This window comes from Podarcis pityusensis (assembly GCF_964106645.2).
Source record: "Podarcis pityusensis genome assembly, chromosome: 6".
Classification (NCBI taxonomy): domain Eukaryota; kingdom Metazoa; phylum Chordata; class Lepidosauria; order Squamata; family Lacertidae; genus Podarcis; species Podarcis pityusensis.
Genome location: NC_138030.1, coordinates 15,552,537 through 15,579,319, shown reverse-complemented (window position 1 = coordinate 15,579,319; position 26,783 = coordinate 15,552,537). Strand labels below are relative to the sequence as shown.

The 26,783-nt window shown below is 43.4% G+C and overlaps 1 protein-coding gene across 1 annotated transcript; it reads right to left on the bottom strand.

Annotated features, from left to right (window-relative positions):
- On the bottom strand, positions 1-26,209 carry CBLN4 (cerebellin 4 precursor). Its single transcript, XM_081011641.1, has 3 exons — positions 25,211-26,209; positions 14,229-14,345; positions 1-1,610 (listed from the first exon to the last, which is right to left on the bottom strand). Exons 1-3 carry the CDS (start codon positions 25,499-25,501, stop codon positions 1,413-1,415), a joined length of 606 nt encoding a protein of 201 aa, XP_080867767.1. The 5' UTR covers positions 25,502-26,209; the 3' UTR covers positions 1-1,412.
- Between the last annotated feature and the right edge of the window lie 574 nt (positions 26,210-26,783).

The window sequence follows — 26,783 nt, the reverse complement described above, 5'->3', positions numbered from 1 at the left end:
AAAAAAAATACACTAACATATATTAACTTTTATTATGTAACAGCAACATAATAAATAAATTTATGAATTAATATGGCCTTTACAAAAAGACAGAAAAGATATTGCACCAAGTTCAGGTACCGGCTATTTGGATTGAATATTTGCTAAACAAATGAGGCTCAGTGCAGTCAAAGCTAAGCACAGTTAAGACCTATTGATGTTAGTGGAAGAATTAACTGCACACTTTAACCTCCCCCATTGAGATCAACAGGACTGCAATTCTATATACACTAACCTGGGAGTGAGTCCCATTGTACTCAGTGGGACTAACTTCCAGGTACATGTGCCTGGGACTGAGCTGTAAAAATGCTTAACTTTGCCTGGACAATGCCCACAATATCTATCATCATATATACATTTGCGGAGTTAAGGCAAAACCAGATGATACCTCAAAATACAACAGAAGGCTTGAGAAACAGACATAATTAAAAACAAGAGGGGAGCATTTCCATCTCCGACTAATGAATTAGCTGTGTCTAAGGAACAAATCCCTTCGGTTTTTTAATAAAGTGGTTATTATCAATCATGTTAATTAAAGGTGAAGAACAAGTGTAATTTTCCTATAGAGCAAGGCTGTTTTGCAGAGCTTTGCCAAAATGATCCCATTTAACCCTGGTAAGCATTTTTTTGTTAGCATGATAATCTCTTCCCGTTACTAGAAAATACTTTCTGCAGAATATAAACTCCATCCATGTGCAAATAACATCCAACTGTGACCTACAGACTTTCAGTCGGGTGGTCCTCTTTGAGATACATTATCTGAAGGAAAACATCTAAGTGAATCATCCAACACACTGTACAAAGAGGAGTAATGAAGTCAATCACTTATCAATAACCATTATCTATTCCTTCCCAACTGAACAGGATGGATTTATGTTAATTTTTAGAGCGAGGGGAACAAAGACATGATATAACTAATATATCAATGAACGGTTCTTTGGCAGCTATGTATTAATCTTGATTGAAGACTGAACTCAAAGATTCTTAAATTATAGACCTGGTTGCCAGTCTTTTAAAAATATAATTGGGGGAAGGGGGAGAGACAACAATAATGATCCACTTCTCCCACAAATCCCATATGTCCAGTAAAGGAACTCTGAATAAATCTTGCAGGCAGCTTTTTTTGGCAACATCAAGCATAGATATTTACTGTCTGCTTTAGGTCGTAATCCAAATGCACCGTATTTTAAACACACAAAATTCGGTGAAATCTCAAAGGAGTTCAGAAAGGGTCAAATGCCATAAATAGAATCCATATTCACCCATGAGAAACCAAGAAAGAAAACATCAATCCAAAGGATGAGAAGATGATCTTCGGAGAACAGAAGCAATGACTGGTCCACACCTGGGTGAATGTCATGGAGAAATCGACCTTACAGGGGAAAGACCAGGAAGCCAGAAAATGTAGAATACTGCCATCCACCAACCAGATTACCTTTCTCCAGTTTCAGGTAAACCTTGTCTTCCTTGTCTAGATAAAGTAGGACTCCATTTGTAGCAGCTTCACGGGTGACATCCTTGTCCCCAGCAAAAGCAGAAATGACCGGTTTTCCATTGAGCATCAAGTTAACCTACAAAAGAGAAAAATCACTGAAAAAAAGTTCAAGGTAACAGGGAAACCCATCTATCATTAGCAAATCCTATGCAAAGGATCGTTAGAAGCCACAAATGCCTGGAGTCCACAGACTGTTTGCTGTTCTTGAAACATCCTTTCGGGAAATAGCAGTTACAAATACTTAAGGCATTCCATATGTGGAAGGGGAGGGACAGGGCAAAATGTGTTGGTGACTATGGGTCTATAGCAGGCTCACTGTAGGAATAAAAATGCAAGAAGAGTCCTGCCGAATTAGGTCAAAGGCCCATCTAGTCCAGCATCTTCTTCTCACACTGGCCAACCAGATGCCCATCAGAAGCCTGCAAATCGGACCACAGTATAGCACTTTCCCCACCTTTGATTTCCCTCCTGACACCAATCCCTTTGTAAACGGTTTTGCATCTTTTCAAAACAGTGTGCAAAAGCTGCTGACCACGTAGACCTCATATTGTGGAGGCCAAAATGTTCACCAAAGTCACCCACCTTCGTGGATTAACCAGAGTGAGAACAATGTCAGCCCAGTGATGGCTCACTGTTATAAGCAGGCAATTGTGTACAGATATCTAAGCACACCCCGGAAGCACACCAAAATGACCGGGTGTCAATGAAAAAGTTATAAGGAAAAAAATGCACACATACCCCCAAACACCCAAAATATGTCAAAAGATACATATAGGTGTTTATAAGCTAGTGCTAGAATCCTAAAAACCCAAATGGCAAAAGTAGAGTCTCTGATACTAAGGCCTCATCTACACTATAATTTTAAAGTATATTGTACCATTATAAACATTCATAAAGGTAAAGGTAAAGGGACCCCTGACCCATTAGGTCCAGTCGTGACCGACTCTGGGGTTGCGGCACTCATCTCGCTTTCTTGGCCGAGGGACCCGTGGACAGCTTCTGGGTCATGTGGCCAGCATGACTAAGCCGCTTCTGGCGAACCAGAGGAGCGCACGGAAACGCCGTTTGCCTTCCCGCCGGAGCGGTACCTATTTATCTACTTGCACTTTGACGTGCTTTCGAACTGCTAGGTTGGCAGGAGCAGGGACCGAGCAATGGGAGCTCACCCCGTTGCGGGGATTCGAACCGCCGACCTTCTGATCGGCAAGTCCTAGGCTCTGTGGTTTAACCCACAGTGCCACCCGCGTCCCCATAAACATTCATAGCTTTCCCCCAAAAAACTGTAGCTGTTAGGAGACACCTGTTGCTCTCACAGAATTGCCATTCTCAGAACTCCCAAGGAAGAGGGGTTGATTATTAAACCGCTGTGCTGATTGTAGCTCTGGGAGGGGAATTGGGGTCTCCTAACAATTCTCAGCACCTTTAACAAACTACAGTTCTTTTTATTTTGGAAGGGAAGCCAAAAGCAATATGAAAATGCTTTAAATGTATTGTGTGGATGGGCCCTAAAAGAGAATACAGTAAATGAGAAACTTGGTGGGTCATTGAAATAAAGTAAGGTACACACTATGTTATTCTGGAGGTGAGAGCAAAGTGTTCAAAACATTTATAATTATGATTATGATTATAATTATTATTATTAATTTACATCCCACCCATCTGACTGGGTTGCCCCAGCCACTCTGGGCAGCTTGCAGCATAATAAAAGCGCAGCAAAAATGTCAAAAATTAAAAACTTCCCGATAAAAATCTTCAGTGAAACAAGCTTATCTACAGAAACATGAGGGTAGGAATGATCCCAGGTGCCAAGGTAAGTTTGTGCTGGAGCATACAATCAAATCACTCTAACCAAAACTCTAATAAGGATCTTGGGATATAGAATGAAATGAAAAGCAGAAGGTTGGCACTGTAGCTCAGCAGTGCATCACCTGATTTACATGAAGATCTCAAGTTCGGCTCCTAGCATATCTTGTTCTTACTTAAGGACTCTTATAAATCCAGATGGTTCTAACTCTTACATAGCAAAATCAGATCTATTGGCATTGACTTGGAACTCTTGTATAATTCAAGTGAGCCATATATTTATTGCAATATTCAAACCAGATTAAGGGGCATTGAAAAACTAAACACCAAGTCAGCTGTAAATAAAATGTGCTCCCCCAGGTTCTATGGTTTAAATATGACAGATAACAGGGTCACTTATATCTTGAAATTAATAATTCCAGTCCAACGACTGAACGTTTCCCCCTCAGCTTTTGTCAAGGGCAGATGTTCAAACATCCCCAGAAAAGATAGACATTGTGGGTGTTCTTTGAACATGCCGGACATTGTAGAACACATTCTTTTCTACTGTCCATTGTACAACCAGCTATGCAAACACATGCTATCCCCTTTTGGGGGTAGTCTAACATCACGGCACAATGAAAATATAAGATTCTATCTGTCTGACAGTAACCCGGAAGTAACTACCAGGGTGGGTGAGTTTTTGTCAATAGTATCTCTTAGAGTGGTGAATGGCACTATTTAGCAGGAATAAATTTCAATGAAAATCCTCATTAGTACATATTTTACATGGCTGTCTATTTGTACATATTTTAAAATTTTATATATGGCTGTTTTATGATGGCCTATTCTTGTAATGCCTAATAAAGGTTTGGTGAAGTAAGTAAGTAAGCATATCTTCTTAGCAGAATCAGGCAGTGGGAAAGACCTCTGATTGAGATTTTAGGGCAGGGATGGCCAATGTGGTGCCATTCAGATATAATTAGACTACAACTCTCATCAAACCCAGCCAATCTGTTAGGAGTCACAGAGCCATTTCCGAGCTTGGGAGGAGAGGGGGTTGTGGGCTACCCCCTCCCACACACACGGGGGCTGGCCTTTTGCCCCCGCGAGAACAGGAAATCCCCAGGCGTGCCTTCGACCTTGCCCGCCAATCGGCGGGCTGTGGAGGCGGGGCCTAGCCTATTTAAGGCCAGGCATGCCCGGGGACCGCCCTCTTTCCCCTTTCCAGCTGAGCGGTTTTCCCTCCCACCCACCCTTTAGGCTTAGCTAGCTATGACCTTGCTATGGACTCTGGTTGGTCGCCGCAAGGGGCCTGGTAGGAATTTTTCCAATTTGGCGCACTTCTAGCCTTTTGGTTTTTTCGCCTACCTCGTAGCAAACCTCACAACTTCCGCGGTATTGGCGGTTAGGCATTGGCAGGGGTTAATTGTTATGCAAATGAATGGGGGGAAGGAAGTGCCATCACCTTCCCCCAATGAAAAGGGTAGTCCGGTAGAGGACTCCGGGGGGCGTTGCCTTGTCCAAAACCTAGGGAGGTAAGGGCCTCCGGCACGCCCCCGAGCGGTGACACCCGTGGGATCCTAGTTGGTGTACTTCAACAGGACTCCCACGGCTTGTGGATAACCCTTCCCAGTCTCCATGCCGGGTAGTCGATAGGAGTCAATGCCTAAGGCCAATACCTTTTAATTCTGTAATCAATAAAGTTGTGGCCTTTTTATGCCCATTAACCTTAAATAATGTGTCCAGTGTCTTCATTTCACATGGGGGAGGGGACTTGCCATGCAATCCATTGACATCTGGAGCACACAATATTGCTTAACTCTGCCTTAGAAAGCTATCCCTAGTCAATAATAGTGATTTAGATCAGCGTAGCTAATATGGTGCCATCCAGATATTGCTGGACTACAACTCCCATCATCCTTGATCATTGGCTTTGCTGGTTGGGACTTATGGGAGCTGGAGTCCAATAACATACATAGTTATTGGCTATCTCTTATATGAGTGGACCAATGGCTTGGCCTGATATAAGGATGCTTCCTCTGTTCTTCAACTGTGGGGAAGGGCAAAGTAGAAAATGTACTAACAAGTGATTATTTCAATTACTCTCAGATTGACTGGCTAATTGTAAATTTGTGTCACAGCAAGCTGGCAAATAAATAGGCTTAAACATGCTTAGCTCTAAATTGGACAGTGCCCAAGAGTTTTAGCTATAATGAATGAGTGTGCCTTTACCAACACTGAGTCATTGAGCCAGCGACAAAGGAAATGACACTTGATTTAATCCTAAATTATTCCCAGAGCAGTACAAGAAGCTATAAACACTGTTGAACTTCCTGGAAACAGTGAATACAGCACTACCAAGTTCACCATATTATATGACTGGAAAATTGCCCAGAAAATCCAACAGAGTCATATTTCATTCCAAAAGGGGGCTTTTATTGTCAAAAGTGAGAAGGTTAGCTAGGAGGAAACTGAAAGGTAATGTCAGAAGGGTAAAATCTCTCAAGGGAGAATGGGTACTATTTTAATGCAGTATAACAGAAGTTGAAATAAAATGTATAGCACAGCTTCGAAAACAATCCTAAAAAGGATACTGTTGTGAATTACATTGAAAAGGCACAAAAATTAGCTGTAAGTTCTAAAAGGTGAGAAAGCTCACATTACAAAATGGAAGGCTGATGAAAATGAGAAAATTCAGGCAAACTGAATGTAAACCTACAGGAAGACAAACCCAGAAGAAAATTAGGGAGCAAATGCCAAAAATATATAGAAATAAGAAGAAGAAGATTAAAAGAATTTAAATACAACAGAAGCAGGAAACCAGCAAGATTTCCGGCAAGATAAAGTTAGCATAACTTGTTAGCAGGGTAAAATTAGCAACAGTTAAAAGAAGCATTCAATTTCAGTGAAGATGCACAAATTCTTTGCATCAACCTTCACTGCAGACGTTGGTCAGATGAATTCACCTGTACAGGTGAAAATATTTGTGAAAGCTTTTAGCTCAGCACTAACCTGAACTAACAGAAGCTGATAATATAAGGTGTCAAAAGAAGGTTTACAACTAATTGAATTAAAAAAGACATATACAAAATACCCCAGCCAGAGGGCTAGGTGGCACTCAGCCAAGATTTCTTGAAGAACTCAGATGTAACAACATTTTCTTATAAGGCAGTTGCTACAACCCATTGATCATTTTGGTTGCCACTTTTTGAAACTTTTTCCAGCTGGAAAAGAGTCATAGTGGTTGAAAATAAATGCAGCGTATAAAAATAAATTAAAACCAGAGCAAATTTAAACGCTAACCATTCAAAATACATAAAATGCCCAAATTAGTAAAGACCAAGTCCTACCCACCACACCAAAAGATAAGCTCACTGTAGAAGTCAACATTGATTAATTGACCACCTGGGTAAACAGAAAAGTCTTAGCCGGGCATCTAAAAGTTGGCAGAGGTGGAGATCCGAGGCCTTGCAGGAGCATAAGCCGCTGTTCTTGAAGTTTGAATCTGGAATGGACCAGGGGGGGTCTGGAGTTGTGAGGGCTCTTAATTTTGGAAGGACTTTGAAACATGCTTTTAAATACCTCCTGGATTACAGTGTTGACTGTGGGGAATGGGCTGATTTGCTGAGGGGAGATGGAGATATTTTTGGATTGGAGTCCTCCCGAGACCTACCCCCCAATGAGAAAGGAAAGAAATTAAGAAAAAGATCAACAAAAGACAAAGTAAAGTGCAGGTATAAACAAGAAGAAGATCTGCAGAAGGGACATGGAAAAGACTTAAGGGCCTCGGACATAAGATCACCAGGTTGATGGACTAGATGGAATGGACAAGAAGGACTGACAAAACCCGAGACCAGGAAGAAGAGACGTTGGATGAAGATTGGAAGAAAGTTTTTTTTAAAAAAAATTATTTTGAGAATTAGTGTAAAATTAATGAGTATTAGGAAAAATGTTGGAATGAAACTATTTGGCTTTAGTAGAAATGATATAAGGAGTTATGTATAAATAAGTATTAAGTTTTAAGTTTTAAGGTTTTTTTTCTTATGGTAAGATAAGGTTAAATAAATTAAGGTAAATTGAATGACAGAATATAGTGAAAGATGGAAAGGATTTGTTGAGTTAATTAAAAGGTTAGATCTAGAACGAAAATTGAGAAAGATGGAAAGGACTTGCTGAAATAGCTAATTGAACTAGAATACAAAAAAGGGAGGTGTGAGGAGGTCGATGAAACAAGTATATGAAAGGTAAAGACATGGAAAAGTTGGGAGTGTTTTTAAATGTTTTTGTTCTGTTTTTTCGTTATTTTATTGTATTGGTTTTTTGGTTTTTTCTTTTTGTTTTGTTTTTATGTATTGTAAGGTATTGTTTTGTTTTGTTTAATTCTTTATTGTTCTCCTTCTTTTTCTGTAACTTGTAAACTCCTAATAAATATCTTTTTTAAAAAAAAAGTTGGCAGAGGTGGCATCTGGAAGCAATTGGCAAGTAGTATAGACTGTGTTGACCTCTAAGTAACCTAGGGTCACAACACTGGGACAGTGAAAGAAGAGTACGCAAAGGATCATTGTCAGTGAGCACTAAGATGCATTAAGAAGGGTGTGAGGATCCTTGATGTTTGCTACCCAGGACTGTGGTTCTTTGAGGGCAGAGAGCATGATTTCTCTGGGGCACACCTGCATCATTTACTCAGGCCTTCAGACCTGGGAGGTTATGACTCAAGCCCTCAGCACCGAAAAGGTGTGGCTGAGAGGACAGGGACAAGCAGTGCTCTGTGTATGTTCCTAAAATAATAATAATAATTTATCATTTATACCCCGCCCATCTGGCTGAGTTTCCCCAGCCACTCTGGGCAGCTTCCAATCAAGTGTTAAAAACAATATTAAATATAATTAAATAGTAAAAACTTCCCTAAACAGGGCTGCCTTCAGATGTCTCTTAAACATAAGATAGCTGCTTATTTCCTTCACATCTGAAGGGTGGGCACCACTACCAAGAAGGCCCTCTGTCAAAGGCTTCTTCTGTAGAGAGACATCTTAGGGAGAACTCTCGCGCCTCCCCCCCCCCGTGTGTTTTTTGTGTGTGTCCTCAGTTCACATGTAATTATTCAGCATGAACAGCAATGTTTTTGGTCGATTAACTTGTTCTTAATACAAAATGACTCTTGTTATAAACAAGTGATTTGGACTGTGGGAGATACGTAAGCGAAACCTGGAGATTCCAATATCAGGAGCTGGACCACATATAACTTGCTCCTAGGGCAGCCATTTATGCATCACCCTCCAAGTGGAAGAGCATGATGAAAAAAGAGGGTGCAGAATTGCATAAAATTTAGATGTGCCAACTTCTATGCACAGATGTAAATTTAGTTATAATTCCTGTAATAATTCCAGCTGCTCTGGGTGGCTTCCAATACAATATTAAAAACACAATAAAACAGCAAACATTAAAAACATCAAACATTAAAAATTTCCTGATAAAGGACTGCCTTCAAGTTGAATAGTTGCTTATTTCCTTGACATCTAATGGGAGGGTGTTCCACGGGGCGGGCTCCACTACCGAGAAGGCCCTCTGTCTGGTTCCCTGTAGCCTCACTTCTCGCAGTGAGGGAACCACCAGAAAGCCCTCGGTACTGGATCTCAGTGTCCGGGCTGAACGATGGGGGTGGAGACGCTCCTTCAGGTATACAGGACCGGGGCCGTTTAGGGCTTTAAAGGTCAGCACCAACACTTTGAATTGTGCTCGGAAACGTACTGGGAGCCAACACAGATCTCTCAGGACCGGTGTTATGTGGTCCCAGCGGCCACTCCCAGTCACCAGTCTAGCTGCCACATTCTGGATTAATTGCAGTTTCGGGGTCACCTTCAAAGGTAGCCCCACGTAGAGTGCATTGCAGTAGTCCAGCATGCATGTGAGAACTGCAGGCTTGAGAGGAAACCATTGCTTAATGGCACAATGTGCTTCATGTGTGTTAACTAACTGAAGGTGTGGCAGGAAGGTCTTTGCTAAAGTGTTGTGATCACAGAACCTGGCGATAAACTGATGTTGTGTCCTCCAGAAGGTTGTGGCCTCCCATCATTGTAAATTATCAGCCTTCTTTCCTGGGGCTGATGGGAGTTGTTGTTCAGCGACTTCTGGAGCTCACCCTGGCCTATGTGATGTGTAGGAAAGACAAGGAATAACAATCAAATAAAACAGGACAACACCCAAGCCAATCAGGGCTGTATACAGCAACAAGGAGGCATTTTACTCCTGCTCCAGAGGGTAAGACCTGAAGCAATAGCTTCAAGTTACAAGAGATTCCCACTAAACACCATGAAGAACTTTCTGATGGTGAGAGCTGTTCAACAGTGAAATGGACTCCATCGGAAGGTGGTGGACTCTCCTTCCTTGGGGTTTTTAAAGCAGTGGTTGGAGGGCCATCTGTCACAGATGCTTTAGCTGAGATTCCTGCATTGCAAGGGGTTGGACCAGAAGGCCCCCGGGTTCCCTTCCAACTGTACAATTCTATGATTTCATGAGTCACTGCCATACCATTCTAGCAACTGACGTGTTCCCTCCATATTTAAACATTACTGGAGCAGCAGGAGACTAGATGACGTGGAAATAGATCACACACTGCAGTGGCAATATATTCAGTGAGCCAGAGATAGGCTTGGCAAGAGCAGAAGAAAATACGCTGCACGTGACCATTCATTTTCGCAGAGACATCTCCACATTCTTATCTTAAGCAATCTTGCTCTTTTCTCCAAATGAAGCAATTGCCTGAATATAGCAAGGGCACGAGGTCTTCCCATAGCTGGTATTTATGATGCTTTTGAGCATGATTTCAGTGAGCACATTACATAGTCTGGAAAGGCACCAAAGGAGAAGTGCAAAGGGGCTTTTAATCTTGCACCAAAGAACACAATGAAATTTCAGCAACCCGGGGAGCTGGGATTTTCTTTTAGCATATCACCCATCACTTGGAATACCAGCAAAGCTTCATAATCATCCTTGATAGCCATGGGTCAAAACAAAGCAAATGCACAAGCAGGTGCCTGGTCTCATCCTGTGCTACAAGGTATATGACACCACCCATGTTTTGAGATGTTTGCCTGAAATGGAGTTTAAAATCCTATTAAAATAAAAGGGCATTTTAAGAACATGGGGATGGGGCTTTCTCCACTTACAATTTGCAGTGGTGTAGTTGCTGTCTAATCTGATCTTTTTAAATTTTGCAGCTGATTCGTAGCACCTTTGGTCACATGTTGCTGTTGGCAGTGAGTGGGTGTGAGGTCCCCCATTTAAGTCTATTATTATTAAAAGCTTGAACGTGAGCAGAGGGGGCATGTTCACCACCACCCACACTAGTCAACCTTTGGTGCTGACAATGCTCCACAACCCAAGGATACAATGAGGTGAGTGATAAACCAGCCCCTTCACCCTCCAGGGGTCTCAGGGTGTTGCTGCCATGGCTAAAAATTGGCTGCTGTTTCTTTAATGCTAAAAGAACTAAGTCAGCATGAGTCAACGGCCTATAATGACTCATGCAATCTTTCACCAAATTGTACCTGTATATATAGAGTGGTCGGTGTTAGTGTTGGGTGTGGGTTGTTTGGATGCTAAAAAGCTGGTTGTGTGTTAAAAAAAGCTGTCGGTCGTGGTTGGAGAAGAAGACTTTTTAAGAATAAAAGTAGCAATACTCTGCAAGAACACTCTTCTCAAAGACTCTTTTGTGCCAACTAAGGTCTGAAGACTAGGTAAAGGAGTAAAAAGGAGGTTAGAACCTTTTCTTTTTCAAACACAAACAGGTTATGGGCCCAGTGTTTCTGAGCGTGTGCAGAGTGCAAAATGACTGACAGCATCTCAGCAGGGAGCTAATGAGTCCTGGTGGTGCAGCTGACCATATCTGAATCTGTGCCTACACCCCATGCCAGCATGACCCAACAAATACTTAATTCACAAAGCCATCCCAACTGGCTCGGCAAAGTGGAAATGCCCCCAAGCCAACTGCATACAGCCCGAGCAACCCATGGCACACGCATCGATCAGTCAGACTAATAATCTAGCTTCTTAATATTTGCCAGTTTGGAGTAGGTATAAAAAAAGGGACATTCCAGGCACATTGCTGCAAACTTTATTATATATCCTATTCAGACGTATCATTATGTAATCCATGTTCATTTTAAAGGTTTAACTGATTCTTTCTGTGTTTTACTGAAAATTATCTAGCATATGCTGGGGGCTTTTAAACAGCTTTGTGGATTTTAGATGGGGGGGTATTAATCCATCATTGTATTATGAACATCGCTTTGAGAGTTTGGGATCAGGTGGCCTATACATCTTTCTAAATCTACAAATACAAATTAGTTAATGTGGGGTAGCCAAAAAAAATCCTACACAGCCCCTTGGAGTGATTGATTATTCCCACATGATACTAGGCCCTAGGGGGAAGGAGTGTCCCACAGGAAACTAAGAGAAGGTGGGACTGGTTTCTAAGGCTGGCTATGTGACTGAGACCAGCATCACCCCAACATCAGATTGCTAGAGTGAGGAGACCTTCCTTCCCCTACTTTCCTGATGTTCCACCAATCTCCAGCCATAGGCTTGCCACTAGGATTCTTCCTCTCAGGCCTTGACATCAATATCTGTTTCTGGTTGTATTCTCACTTGCTCAAAATGGGAGGGATCCCCATTCCAAAATGCTCTTCTCCTCTCACCTTTCTTTGGATGCTACTTTAGAAGGCACTTGTTAGGATGTTGGGCTAGGTCCTCGGGGGTAAAGGTAAAGGACCCCTGACAGTTAAATCCAGTCATGAACAACTCTGGGGTTGCAGCACTCATCTCACTTTACTGGCCAAGGAAGTCAGCATTTGTCCGCAGACAGTTTTTCTGGGTCATATGGCCAGCATGACTAAGCTGCTTCTGACAAAACCAGAGCAGCGCACAGAAATGCCGCTTATCTTCCTGCCGGAGTGGTATCTATTTATCTACTTGCACTTTGATGTACTTTCGAACTGCTAGGTTGGCAGGAGCTGGGACCAAGCAACGGGAGCTCACCCTGTCGCAGGGATTCGAACTGCTGACCTTCCAATCGGCAAGCCCTAGGCTCAGTGCTTTAGACCACAGCACCACCTGCGTCCTGGTAGGACCTCGGGGGACCAGGGTTCAAATCCCCACTTGGCCATAAATCTCAGTGGGTGACACTGGGTCAGTCACTGCCTCCTAGCCTAGCCCTACCACACAGGTTGTTGTGAGGGTGAAATGAAGAGGAGGAAGAGCACCCTGAGCTCCTTGGAGGAAAAGGTGGGGTATAAATGCAAAATAATAATACATTATCTCTGTTCCCCCAAACTGCTCTCTCTGCAAATGGGATGGGATGCATTTCCACAATCCATCTCTTTCTCACCCTCTTCATTCTCCCAGGTTTCCTCCTCCTAATGCCTCATCAGAGCCAGTGTGGTGTAGTGGTTAAGAGTGGTGGACTCGTAATCTGGTGAACCGGTTTCGATTCCCCGCTCCTCCATATGCAGCTGCTGGGTGACCTTGGGCTAGTCACATTTCTCTGGAGTCTCTCAGTCTCTCTCACCTCACAGAATGTTTGTTGTGGGGGAGGAAGGGAAAGGAGATTGTTAGCCACTTTGAGACTCCTTAGGGTAGTGATAAAGCGGGATATCAAATCCACACTCTTCTTCATCATCATCAAGTCCATACATCCCTCTCTACATTCCTGCATCATCTCTGCACCCTGAGAGGAGAAGTGTGATCGCCAGCCTGACCTGATTTACTGCTGGCGAGCCCTTCTGCAAAGACGTGTATAGGCAAAGCAGCACAGTTCTGCTCACACTGGAGAGAGGGGAAAGGGAAGTGGCTTTCATGAATCCCATCCTCCCTCTGCAATATAAGATAAAATGTAAATGACCCCCTGGACAGTTAAGTCCAGTCAAAGGCGACTATGGGGTTGCAGCGCACATCTCGCTTTCAGGCCGAGCGAGCCAGCGTTTGTCCACAGACAGCTTTCCCGGTCATGTGGCCAGCATGACTAAGCTGCTTCTGGTGCAACAGAACCCCATGACAGAAGCCAGAGCGCATAGAAATGATGTTTACCTTCCTGCCGCAGCAGTACCTATTTATCTATTTGCACTGGTATGCTTTCGAACCACTAGGTTGGCAGGAGCCCAAGAGGCTCAGTGGTTTAGACCACAGCACCACCTGCGATACTCTGTGTCCCTCAGAAAGGGGTCCTTTGGAACAGCACTCCAAGCTTTAGAGCCAAAGGGGAATTGTTTCCCCACATCCTTCTTCCATTATGTAGACTCCACCATATTCCAGATCCTTCTGTGAATGGAAAGAGCCCTTCTGTTCACAAAGCGACAGGGCTGGGTCAAGCGCAGACACTTTTTAGTCCTACTGATTTCACTGTTGCACTCAGATCTTGCTCATGGGCTTCTCAGATGCATCTGAATGGCCATTGAATTGGACAAGGGACTAGATGTGTCTGGCCTGATCCAGAAAGCTGTTCTTATGCTTTTACATCAAATGCATGCTCCCTTTCATTGTGCTCATAGCATTTATTATCATGAAATTACTTCCAACAGTCCCCAATGTGAGATTCACAGAAAAGTTGTAGCACATAATTAGAATGCAAGCACTCTCTTTATTTTGAACTCTCAAGGCTGTATCTTGAACTGGTGAGCAACATTGTTATCTTAAAATGTCACTGAAATCCATTTGCTATTGGCCAAGTTGAGCTATTTGCTGTTTCCTAATTCATCAACATGGGTGCATTTAAACTATTTCTATTTACAATAGAAAATGGATTTTCGCTATTATCCATTTATCTATATATATTTTTTAGGGAAATGGGGAAGGGGAGAAGGAAGGAATGAAATGCTAACAAATGTGTTCCAACAGATTTTTTGAATCAACATACCTGGATTGTTTGGCTCTGGTAGACTTTAATTACATGAAAATTAAAACTGTAAATTCCTTTTCTTGGTGCTACAAAGACAGACTCCAGCGTAAAGAAATTCCCCACATTTACTAGGATCTACAAATTAAAGAGAGAGGAAATAAGAATTAATGGAAGCATTCTGTGTTCTTGGGGGGAAATATAGTTAATTTGCAACAGACACAAAATTTCTCACCAAGCCTACACATCTAAAGCCAAGGTGTTGATTTTTAACCCCAATATTTATTTATACTAATTTATTGTACATAAAATTAAGATTTCCAGACATAAGAAATATTTTCCCCAGCAAGATTAAACTGGCCTAGACATCCTTTCTTTAAGGTTACAATTCTGTGCATGCTTAGTTCATACCCTCCAACATTTCTCTGAGGAAAATAGGGACATGCCATTCCAGAATGATAATTTTACTATAGATACCCCACACATCTTACTGGGTTGCCTCAGCCACTCTGGGCAGCTTCCAACATATATAAAAATATTAAACATTTTTTAAAATTCCCTATACAGGATTGCCTTCAGACATCTTGGGGGGTCAGATAACTCCATACCCTGCATTTCTCCAATGAAAATAGGGACATCCTAAGGAAAGGTGGGACATTCTGGGATCAAATCTGAAACCGGGATGGCATCTCTAAATCAGGGGCATCCCTAGAAAATATGGACTCCTAGAAGGCCTGTTAGGTAAAGGACCCCTGACCATTAGGTCCAGTCGTGGCTGACTCTGGAGTTGCGGTGCTCATCTCGCTTTATTGGCCAAGGGAGCCGACGGACAGCTTCTGGGTCATGTGGCCAGCATGACTAAGCTGCTTATGGCAAACCAGAGCAGCACACGGAAACGGCGTTTACCTTCCCGCCGGAGCGGTACCTATTTATCTACTTGCACTTTGATGTGCTTTTGAACTGCTAGGTTGGCAGGAGCAGGGACCGAGCAACGGGAGCTCACCCTGTCGCGGGGATTCGAACCGCCGACCTTCTGATCGGCAAGTCCTAGGCTCTGTGGTTTAACCCACAGCGCCACCCGCATCCCTTGGAAGGCCTGTTAGTTCAGGTCAAATGGGCCTGCTTTTGAGTTTGCCAGGATAAGGTCCATAATGCACAGGCTGTATCCTGAAAACTGAACAGCTCCTTAGTTCCACTAAAGCTCTTGCTGAGTTTTAAGTACTGCAGAGTTTTAAGCTACCTCATCATAGTGAGGGGAGAGGCTCATATTTTTAAAATCTGTTTTGCAGCACAATTCTGGTGATGTAAGCCCCACCACAGTAGCCAGGTAGGCACAAGCAGAGCACACAGAATGCCGACAGCTGCATCAGCAGCACAAAGGCATGATGTTACACCAGCATTACAGTGATGCAGCACAATGCTTCTGACACTGCAGGACGATCTGCCCGTGCAAATATTTACAAGTTAGGGCATACTCCTCAAACCAATTATGTCCTGATGCTAGATGTCGATGGTCCATACCCAGAGTAAAGAAGTGAGCTCCTTGCACATCGGGTTCACTAGGGACATAACTTTAAATACAGCATGGGAGATTTTCAAAATTATGGCAAACTTGTAAAAGAATGATCTAACAAGACAATCCAAGCCCCAGCTAGTAGGCCATGGCAGGACATGGCAAAGCAGCAAAGCGACTGCTATATCCACAACTCTGGGTGTATATAGGTCAGAAAGCCCTGGGGGCACGTCAAGGAATCTCCTTTCACCATCAGGCTTTTGCTTTCTTTCTTTCTTTTATGTCTATTTATGGATATATATTTTTGAGTACAAGTCTCACAGGTAAGTAACAGTGCTGCTACAAAAAATTAGGCACATCTAATAGCCGTAATGTTATGCTCTAAAGATGCTGCCCACATTCTCTGCTCTTGTGCCCAACCTGTTCTATTTGGTATATGTCACCACACACTAGTTGCCAGTAGCACCACCACCCAAAAAATCAGCGCTGAATAGGTGTGGGGGAAACTGTTTCCCTTATGGCAATCTGATCCATTGACTACCCTGGAGCTACCTTTGAAGGTGACCTAGAAACTACAACTAATCCAGAATGTGGCAGCTAGACTGGTGACTGGGAGTGGCCACCAAGACCACATACCACCAGTCCTGAAAGACCTACATTGGCTCCTAGTACGTTTCCGAGCACAATTCAAAGTGATGGTGCTGACCTTTAAAGCCCTAAACGGTCTCGGCCCAGTATACCTGAAGAAGTATCTCCACCCCCATCGTTCAGCCCAGACACTGAGGTCCAGCTCCAAGGGCCTTCTGGTGGTTCCCTCCCTGCGAGGAGTGAGGTTACAGGGAACCAGACAGAAGGCCTTCTCGGTAGTAGCGCCCACCCTGTGGAACACCCTCCCACCAGATGTCAAGAAAATAAACTACCTGATTTTAGAAAACATCTGAAGGCAGCCCTGTTTAGGGAAGTTTTTAATGTTTGATGTTTTATTGTGTTTTTAATATTCTGTTGTGAGCCGCCCAGAGTGGCTGGGAAACCCAGCCAGATGGGCAGGGTATAGATAATTGTTATTATTATATTATTATATATATATATGGAGAGATGAGTGGGAGCCAATAAGGATCCAAAGAGGTGGATAGGGTTAGGATCTGGGCTTTTATGCCTCCCTACTATCTCAATCCCACATTGGTTGGTTGGTTTGCAGGAACATCCCCACAATAGCCCTTGCATGCCCCTCACCACAATACCACCCCACCCCCACCCCCAACACCTTTCCAGATTGTTAAAACAGTGTGATTATTGGGAAGGAAGACTTTCCGATGTCCAGTGGAGTACAGAGCCAATTTGGATGATCTCCAGTGTGGTAAAAGTACTAGATGTGCAGGGGGTATGGGTGTGCATGCGCACACACTGTATGCATGCCATCCATCACATGTCTACCAGGCATTACACACATCTGTCTGCTTCACACAGCCTTTCCATGCCCTTATTGAAATCTGCACATGCATTCCTTTCCTGTATTGCAACACAGAGTGTTCGCATATATCAAATGATGCACTTGTGACATCATATATATGCCTGGTGTGAGCTGCATGCATAAGTCCAAGCCACACTCTGTGTAATAGTACACTTGAGCCATGGGAGCACTTATTTTCATAGAATAGCCCCAATTAGCTGTCTTCCCATAAACAAAGGGATTCAGGGATTTATTTGAAGTGCTTCAACTTAGAAGAGCTTGAATGGAAAGGGCAGTTGTGCTTCCAAAGGGTTAATAATAATAATAATAATAATAATAATAATATAATAATATTGCATGGAACTGAATGGGAAAGCCCATTTCTGCAGGAACTTCACAGGTATATCAGAGCAAGCAACGGGTTTTGGAGCATAGGGAACAATGATAATTAAGGAGACTGCAGGTATAGTCAGCTACAGAAAGATAAGATTCCCTTATGTCTCTTGCAGACATAAATCCTGGCCTTTCTTTGGGTAGCTTTGGGAATGGCTGGGTTGTGTTACAAATGGGTCCAATCCACAGAAAGTCAGGCATGTGTGAGCCCTATTGATTTTAATGGAATTTATTTCTCAGTCCTAAACACAGCCTTTAAAAATTAGCCTCATTGATCTCTAGGAAGTGTACTTCCCAATAAGTGGCTTTGGGCTGCAGTTTATAACTGGAAAAGCAAACCTATTGATCAAAATGGGGCATATTGTTCAAAATGGGGCATGTGTGTATATATATTGTTCAAAATGGGGCATGTGTGTATATATATATTGTTCAAGATTCTAACCTTTAAATCCTTGCATAACTTTGAGATCACTTGCTCTAGTACATATCTCCCCCTGGCCTTATATCATCAAATGAAGCCCTCGTTTTACCCAGCTTTAAACTACAAAGGAGCACAACTGGACCATTTAAGGTGTTCTTCCTATGGAGGTTAGGATGCCCCCTCCCTCTCAAGACATTTCAACCACCACTAAAGAAAACTATTTGTTTTCTTAGGCATAAGCTGGGCTTGGAAGAGGTTGTGGGAGGTGCTTTGTTGGTTGCTTTGCAGCATTCTGTTTCATTTTTATTGTGGATTTTGTTGTGTTTTATTATTATGCACATACCGTAGTTGATTTTAGCGCTTCTTGGTTGGCAATTAAGAAAAGGGAGGGAGGGATGGAGGGAGAAATCTTGATCTGAATTGCAGTACAAAACCTCCCCAGTGTATATGCATGGCTTCCACGGCTGACTATGGAGGTGACAGGCAAAGATCTATAAACACTCAGGGTCCTTTTCCTTTCTGTAGGCATCGATCAAAGCATCCTTCTTAGGAAAGTTACTTTGCTGAATCATGGGTCAATGTGTTCAGGATTGTGGAACTAAACTGGAGAAATCACTGACTAGCCCTAGGGTCTTGAGTCTGGCTCCAGGAAAAGTATCTGAGGGTAAATTCTTTCATAATATTAGTGCTCAAATTACGAGAGAAGAGGTGGGCATGTTAATGAAACCCACAAGCTTCACTCTTATCTTGTCTCAGTTTTAATCATATTATGGTCCCCAGACCATGGGGGTGACAGCTCAGATGATAAGGCCATTAAGCTCCTCTAGCCCCCTATAATTCTAGCACACCTAGCCTGTTGGACAGGGTGAAATGCTCCGGTGCTTCCAAAACTGATCCCTGAATTCAGATATTCTTTCAGATTTAAAAATAAAATAAAAACTATTAATATTTGGCACCCAGCACATGATGGGGTTGTTTCCCCAAGACAACATTCCCCCCAGACAACAGTGGCCGTTCAAAAAGAAACTGTTCCATGCAAAAAAGTCATCCTGTTTTGTCATCATCATCATCATCATATATTATTTATACCCCACCCATCTGGCTGGGTTTCCTCAGCCACTCTGGGCGGCTTCCAGCCAAATATTAAAAACAATACAGCATCAAACATTAAAAACTTCCCTAAACAGGGCTGCCTTCAGTTGACTTTTAAAAGTAAAATGGTTGCTTATCGCCTTGACATCTGCTGGGAGGGCGTTCCACAGGGCAGGCGCCACTACCAAGAAGGCCCTCTGCCTGGTTCCCTGTAACCTCACTTCTCGCAGCGAGGGAACCACCAGAAGGTCCTTGGTGCTGGACCTCAGTGTCCGGGCTGGATGATGGGGGTGGAGACGTTCCTTCAGGCATACAGGACCGAGGCCGTTTAGGGCTTTAAGGTCAGCACCAACACTTTGAATTGTGCTCGGAAACGTACTGGGAGCCAATGAAGATCTTTCAGGACCGGTGTTATATGGTCTCGGCGGCCACTCCCAGTGACCAGTCTAGCTGCCTCATTCTGGATTAATTGCAGTTTCTGAGTCACCTTCAAAGGTAGCCCTACGTAGAGAGCATTGCAGTAGTCCAAGCGGGAGATAACTAACACATGCACCACTCTGGCAAGACAGTCTGTGGGCAGATAAGGTCTCAGCCTGCATACCAGATGGAGCTGATAGACAGCTGCCCTGGACACAGAATTAACCTGTGCCTCCATGGACAGCTGTGAGTCCAAAATCTGTTAAGACTGTCTGCAGATCTGCAGTTGAGGACAACTGAGTTCAAAGTGGATCTGGGAGCATTATAATAAACATGTGCTGTAAAATCAACACAAGCTTATCAACCTGAGTGGTCTCAGGAGACCTGTTTGCATCAGATCCCAAAATGTTTCAGTAACAGTGTACATTATTGCACTTGTAACAGGGGTGGGGAACATGTGGTCCTCCTGATGTTGCTAAACAGTTCGCAGGCAGTCCAACCATATCTAGAGGGCCACAGGTTCCCCATTCCCCGCTCCAATGAAATTATACTGACATGGCACCTGACATGCCCACCCCTTGAGTACTTAATTCCTGAACTTAGGATAGGCCTATCTCTTTCTGCCTCCTTCATTGATCTTTAATAAAAGCATATTTTCTTACAATAGCAACAACAGCAACAACAACCCTGGATTTTGCTCTAGGGTATCTCCCACCACCTACTAGGAATCTTTCTTGATGAAATGTTGGTCTCAATTTAAAATTAAAGAAGTGATGAAAATCGACTCAATTGTTGTTTTTTAATTACTTGGGAGGCAGGCTACTTATTATCCACAGAGGAAGTGACCATGATTCAGTGGTAAAACTGCTTGGAATGATTTCATTGAATTTCAAAGTAATGTCACCTCCCCCTTTTTCTTCAAGACCCTCCTTAAAATCCACCTTCCCGTGAAGACTAGAGCTTAACTCAGGGATGGCGCTCATGTGTGCAGTTCTCCAGACTCTGAATCCCATCATTCCAAGTGAGCAGGGCTAAAGGATGGGGATGATGGGAGCTGTAGTCCATGTCTGGAGAACCCCCAGTCCCTCAGCCCTGTCTTAACTCCTTACTGCTCAGCCTCTGCTCAAACGATGGCTAGGTACATATAAGAACCTAATAAGAGCCTCCATGGATCAGGCGAAGGGCTCATCAAGTCCAGCATCCTATTCTGACAGTGGCCAACCAGAGCCACAACAACATTCTGCTACTGGTATTCAGGAGCATTGCTGTCTCTAAAAGTAGAGGTAGAACATGGGCATTAGGCTCAGTAGCCATTGGTGGGCTATAAGAGTCTAATCCTCTTTTAAAGCCACTCAAGTTGATGGCCACCACTGCTTCTCGTGGGAGCAAACTATGAACTGGCTAGAGAAGTACTTTCTTTTACCTTCCTTATTCATTTTATTGCATTTATACCCCATCTTTTTCTCCATGGAGTACAATGTAGTAGCAGCAGCAATTATTATTATTATTATTATTATTATTATTATTATTATTATTATTTACTTATAGCCCACACATCTGACTGGGTTGCCCCAGCCACTCTGGGTGGCTTCCAGCATAATAATGGTTTTCCCTTTCTGCATTTAATCCTCAACAACAACCCTGTGAGGTGAATAGTCTGGGAGACAGTGACTGGCCCAAAGTCTGTGTGGAGACTTGAACCCTGGTCTCACAGGTCCTAGTCTGACTCTCTAACCACTACACTATACTGGCTCTCTGGTTGTATTTGCTCACTTTCATCACTTGTTAGCCATACTTCTCTTCCCTCCCTGCTGCTTCCCCCCCCCCTCGCCAACTGAGGCAGCAATCTTATGCCCACCTGTCTGGAAGAAAACCGCATTGAACTCAATGGCACTACTTCTAAGTACACATGAATCGGATCACATTGTCAGTGAAATATAGCAATATAGTGAGAAGGTAAGAAACTGAGCAGTGATTCATGCATTCCTTGGTTGGAATCTCACCTCTGCCAAAAGCTCATCCAATGGCCAGGGGCACACTTTTCTACTCAGCCTCCCACCTGCAATATGGGGGTGATTGTGCTGATCTACCTACCCTACAGGGTTGTTGTACGGATTATCAGGACTGACCCAAGACATTTTGCAGCCTGAGGCATTGAAGAAAATGGTGCCCTCCACTCCAAGTTAAGATGCATAATACCACTAACTCAAAGATAATTAGCTATAAAAGAACATGATCATTTAAATCAGTAGATGGCGTAAACATAATCCACTGTATTATGCTGCCTGCCTGCCTCCTCTTTCCATAAATTTATGGATAATATATTCCAAAACTGAAAGAACTGAGGTGGGGCCAGAGATAAAATATTTGCTATGAGGTATAGTATGTTTCTGCATTACACCCCTTTTGCTGCATGCCCAGCACATGCTCCTTGAGGTGGCCACCTCATTTTACCTAATGGTAGGACTGGCCCTGAAGACTGCAACCAATGTGAAGTATTACAGTTATTCCTCTTCTTATATTGTAAGCTCCTTGGAGAAGTTCCAATATGTGTATGTTACCCTGTGAAGTTCTCGTTATACACTGATGACATCATAATATATTGATAATACTCTTGAGAAGATGAAAAGGAAGAGGGGGAAGAGGAGGAGGGGGAAATGGTAGCAATATATGTTTTAAACCTAAAGTCGGAGGCCCAATCTACAGCAACTTTTGGGGAAGGGACTTAGGAACATAGGAAGCTGACATATACAGAGTCAGACCAATGGTCCACCTCAGCACTGTCTACTCTGAACTGTCTACATGGCATATTTAGGAGGAGATGGGAAATTCATGTTACACATTTTATATACTTGTACTTTTGTAATATTTTTGGGAAATGCAAGAATTAATTTTATATTTTTAGAAGTATTGTTCTGACTAGCAGTGACTCTCCAGGGCTTCAGACAGGAGACACTTCCAGAGCTACCTGGAGATGCTAGAGATCGAACCTGTGACCTGTATGCAAAGAGGATGCTCTGCCACTGAGTCATGGCCTTTGTGCCATGAGAGCTGCTGGCAGTCTGGGCAGACCATACTGAGCTAGATGGCCTGTTGACATGAAACAGCTTCATCACATTTCTGACTCTGCAGAAGTCCAGGGGAAATATTTACGGGAGTTGCACCTTGGTCATTCTTAGGAGGCAGCTCACGTACCCCTTTACGTGCATGGCTGCCAGCCACACACTATACTGGTGAAAGTGATCTGTCATTCCCTCCCACCACCCCAATACACCTCAGTCCTAAGTACATTTGCATGAGTTCAATGGAAAGTCGGTTTTAGTTAGCTTTGCCACTGCTAGCTGAAATCGGTTGGAATTTCTTCCAAACATAAATGCGCTTTCAGATCTGTTAGTGTGGGGATGGATTCCAGTTGTCGTGGCAATTGAGGAAAAACAATGTCTTCACATATATCACACAACATATGTTGGCTCTTTGCTCAGTCTTGATTGGAACGAGTGTGAAGGCATGAGAGGTGAGTGGGTAGTTTCTTACAAGAAAGCAGGAAGCAAAGAACATAGTAGGAAGAGGAGAAATTAATTGCATGGCACTTTTAGGTTCTGCACAAGTGATGGGTGGGCACGAACACTTTTAAAATTCAAGGCTCATAACCTGTACCTAAGGGGGAGAAAAGCCCTGCATCTTGCCTTGCACTCCCTTTCAAAAGATACAGGCAGCTGTCTGATGCCCTGGCCATTTCCGTGTCTCTTACATATCCACCTGTCTCCTGGCATCTTGAAAAGGTTAATGGCAGTGCGACTTGAGCAAGGTACAATATTCCCAGGACTCTTTGTAGTCATGGGAGAGAGTGAAGATCCATCATTCTCTCTGAAGAATATGTTGTGAAAGACTAAAGAGTAACTTCCTGGGGCTTAATTAACCCACTGCGCTAATATTTGCAAAGATAGGCTATTCCACCTGCTATCATACATAATCAGAAGGGGGTGATAGAGGAAATAGCTGAGGGTAGAGTATTAAACAATTCCCAAGAAGGCAGAGACATTTCAAACTGGAGCTGACACAACATAATTACAATGCCTTCCACCACCATTTCTTTCTTTCTTTTAAAAATACATATGGATCTGATCCAGCCCAAACTGCACTCTTGTATATCATATAGATTTTAATGGGAGAAACTGACACACATGTTAAATTCTTGCATTAAAACAAATGGACTTTAAAAAAGGTATTATCTCATAGACAGCTGAAAATCTAAAGTGTGTTGTTGTTGTTGTTGTTTTAAAAAATCTTTCTTTGTTAAAGGATTCATTCTTATTTATAAATGACTTAACACTGACAATGCAAGACCTTACTTTGGAGCGGGGATGAATAACTCTTTTTGTTTTGTCTAACCATTGATCATATGCCTGGACAGAGGGTATGTTTGGTGTTTGTCTCTGAGAGGTAGGTCAGGGAAAAGTGAAACAGGGTGTCTTTCCAATATTGCAACATTCTGCAGTGATACACTAAAGGTGCAGTGGATCTTTCAAAGGACTGCCTCCATATTCCTCTGTTACCTGACCGTGTTTGATTGCTATATACATGCCAATGTGATTGCACCAGAATAAATAGATTTTGGGTTACAAGAGGTGCCTAAATTCCACTTACAGATTTTGACACTTTATAAAGTGATAAAAGGTTTGGACTGCTGTGAAAAGGTGGCTGGAAAGCAAACAGGAATATCCCACAGAGTTAGATAGGATATTTGGACATATTCAACTGCACACAATGCCCTTCCTTAGAATCTTAAAAATCCCCACACTTTCCCTTCAGGTATCATATCATCTGAGCTGGAAGGCTATAATCCTATGCACACTTAACATGCCCACAGCGGGGCTTACTTCTGGGTGAATATTCTCAGGACTGGGCTACAAGAGTGCAGAAATAATAAGGTCTCTGCATTGGTGACTACCATCACCAGTGACTGCAAATACCAATCTAAAACTGGATGCATTCCTGAGCAGTCTGGTCTTCCTTCATTAATCTCAGATACACAGACCTTGTTTAAACACCATACCTTTTTTCATAAGGATGCAAACTTTTAGGTAGTAGGTGACTGTCATTTCTGAATACTGAACTCTGGAAACTTATGTAACCCTGCATGAGTTATAAGAGAGTGGAATGGTAGGAATCTAAATCAATAAGTAGTAAAACAAACTGCTGTATACTCAGAGCAAAGCAGTCTGCGTCTTCCTGGTTACAGCCTTATGATTAATTCAATCCAAAGACTTACAATGTGCAAATGCACTCTTGCTTGGTAAAGTGGAATAGCCATCAAACTTCACTGGAAAGGCAAGGAAGTGTCGGTTGGAAGGAAATGAGCCTATTGACCGAGAGTTTCCAATGCCACTTGGTAAGTTTCAGCCCACTGCTTGTAAAGGAGCATTAAAGAGTTCACAGATCGACTCCCACCTGTTGATCCCCACCTCCTCCCCTGAACTGATCTCGTCTCAGCTTCATGACCGGTTGCCTCGCCACTCCACTTCTAATCGAATCCCTTTCCCAAATGATAACTCTTCTCTCTATATATTTTTAAAATTGCTCCTCCCTTGATCAAAACTACTCATCCTTTGACCGATTCTTCTCTCGCTCTTTTTCTTAACCTCCTGGCAGGGGGAAATGATGAGAATGTCCTGCCTTTTAAGAAAGAATATGCATTCATTCACTTCCTATATTACCTGATCGAAGTAGATTATCCTGGTTTTGTTGCTCATCTCGGAAGGTTCGTGGTTGGTACTCCTGACTGCCGAGAAAGCAACCTTGGAATTAGCAGCCCGTACGGAGATCCCCAGAGGAGAAGAAGACGATCCCTTAGAATCGGTAGCCGGGTTGGAATCGCACACGACCAAGCATTTCCCTTCCAGGACGATGGGCTCCGTGTCGTTTTGCGCCCAGACGGGGAAAGTGGGAAGCGCCAACGCCAGGAGGACGGTAGGCACCACGGACAGCGCCCTGCTTGAAGCGCCCATGTTCAGCACCAAGAGAGGCGGACAGCGAAGCCTTGCTCGGAGCGCCCCAGCGACGCCTCTCGTTCCTCCTCTCTCCACGCTTACACACCAAGCTAGCGGCAGCAGCCCTACCAGCTGTTGGGGGGGAAAGGGGGAGAAGAAAGCACACCCGCTACCCGGCGCACCAGCAGCGAAATCTTCCTCTTTTTCACTCTTCCAGCAATTCCAGCAAAAAAAAGTCAGTCTTCCCTCTTCCTTTTCTTTCTTTCTTTCTTTTTTTTTTTTGGTCCTTTAAAGAGCTCTTGGAAATAACCTCCCGGACAAAATCAGCACTCCCCAAAAACCCTGTTCTTCCCGGTCCAACCCCCCCTCCACTATCCACAAGGAGCAGAGAGGGGGGGAAGCCCTGAGGTGAATTATTGATGAAAGAGAGGAAAAGAGAAAGAGAGAGAGAGAGAGAGATCAGGAAGAAATAAAAACATTTGACGTAGCCATGATTCGTTGCATGGCGAGCCTGTCTCCTTTTCTTGTCCTGCAGGAATCTGAGCAGACGTGCCCAGCTCCTGACGGCAGGAGCTTGCCCTCTACGCTAGCTCAGGCACTGCTGGCTGAGCTCATTTGCCAGGATGCTTTGCAAAAAGCGGAGTTCCCTCGCTCTTTACCACAATTCCCCCCCAGCGTCATGGCACACAGAAGCACGCCCAGCCCTCTCTCTTCCCCTCTCCCTCTCCTCCGCACACCCCGCTGCATTTTAAGCTTTGTGCGTCTGCGAGCCTTTCCCCAGGATTGCCCTCCTAGGCTGTCGTCCCAGACAGAACTCCCACCCCCACTCCCAAACAAAACAAATAGAATATTTTGCAGAGTGCAGAACAGGACGATTTAACCCCCAATGAAACGTTGGCTACGTGCCTTAGGTATGTATATTTTTTTGTGGCAAGCATTTAAAATATTGCCCCAATGATCAGGGAGGTCTTTATAGGACTACAACAGCCAGGCAGGCAAATTAACCCTTTCAGGACTGAAGTATAGCTTGCACTCAATGAGACACAAACTGTGGCTCTCTGCAATATGTAACATGCGTAAGAGAAACACGCACATCGTCTATCTCATTTAAAAATAGATGAGGAACATTACACTTAAAATCTTCAACTTCTTGGTAAAACATCCCAAAAATGCCCTGTGTCATACAAAAGTAATACGGAGTTCCAGTGTTCTCCCACTTTTGGAACAGGCTTGGCGAGCTTGTACTCTTAGTGCACTGCCTAGTGGCTCTTGTTTGGAAATGTTACCAGGTGATGCAGGA

What these genes read in the sequence shown, in the direction of transcription:
- CBLN4 (XM_081011641.1), bottom strand. Translation starts at nt 25,501, where the DNA reads ATGGGCGCTTCAAGCAGGGCGCTGTCCGTGGTGCCTACCGTCCTCCTG. An exon ending in GGATAATCTACTTCGATCAG is followed by an intron (nt 14,346 to 25,210) that starts GTAATATAGGAA and finishes TTTAATTTGTAG; the next exon opens with ATCCTAGTAAATGTGGGGAA. An exon ending in ACCAGAGCCAAACAATCCAG is followed by an intron (nt 1,611 to 14,228) that starts GTATGTTGATTC and finishes TCTCTTTTGTAG; the next exon opens with GTTAACTTGATGCTCAATGG.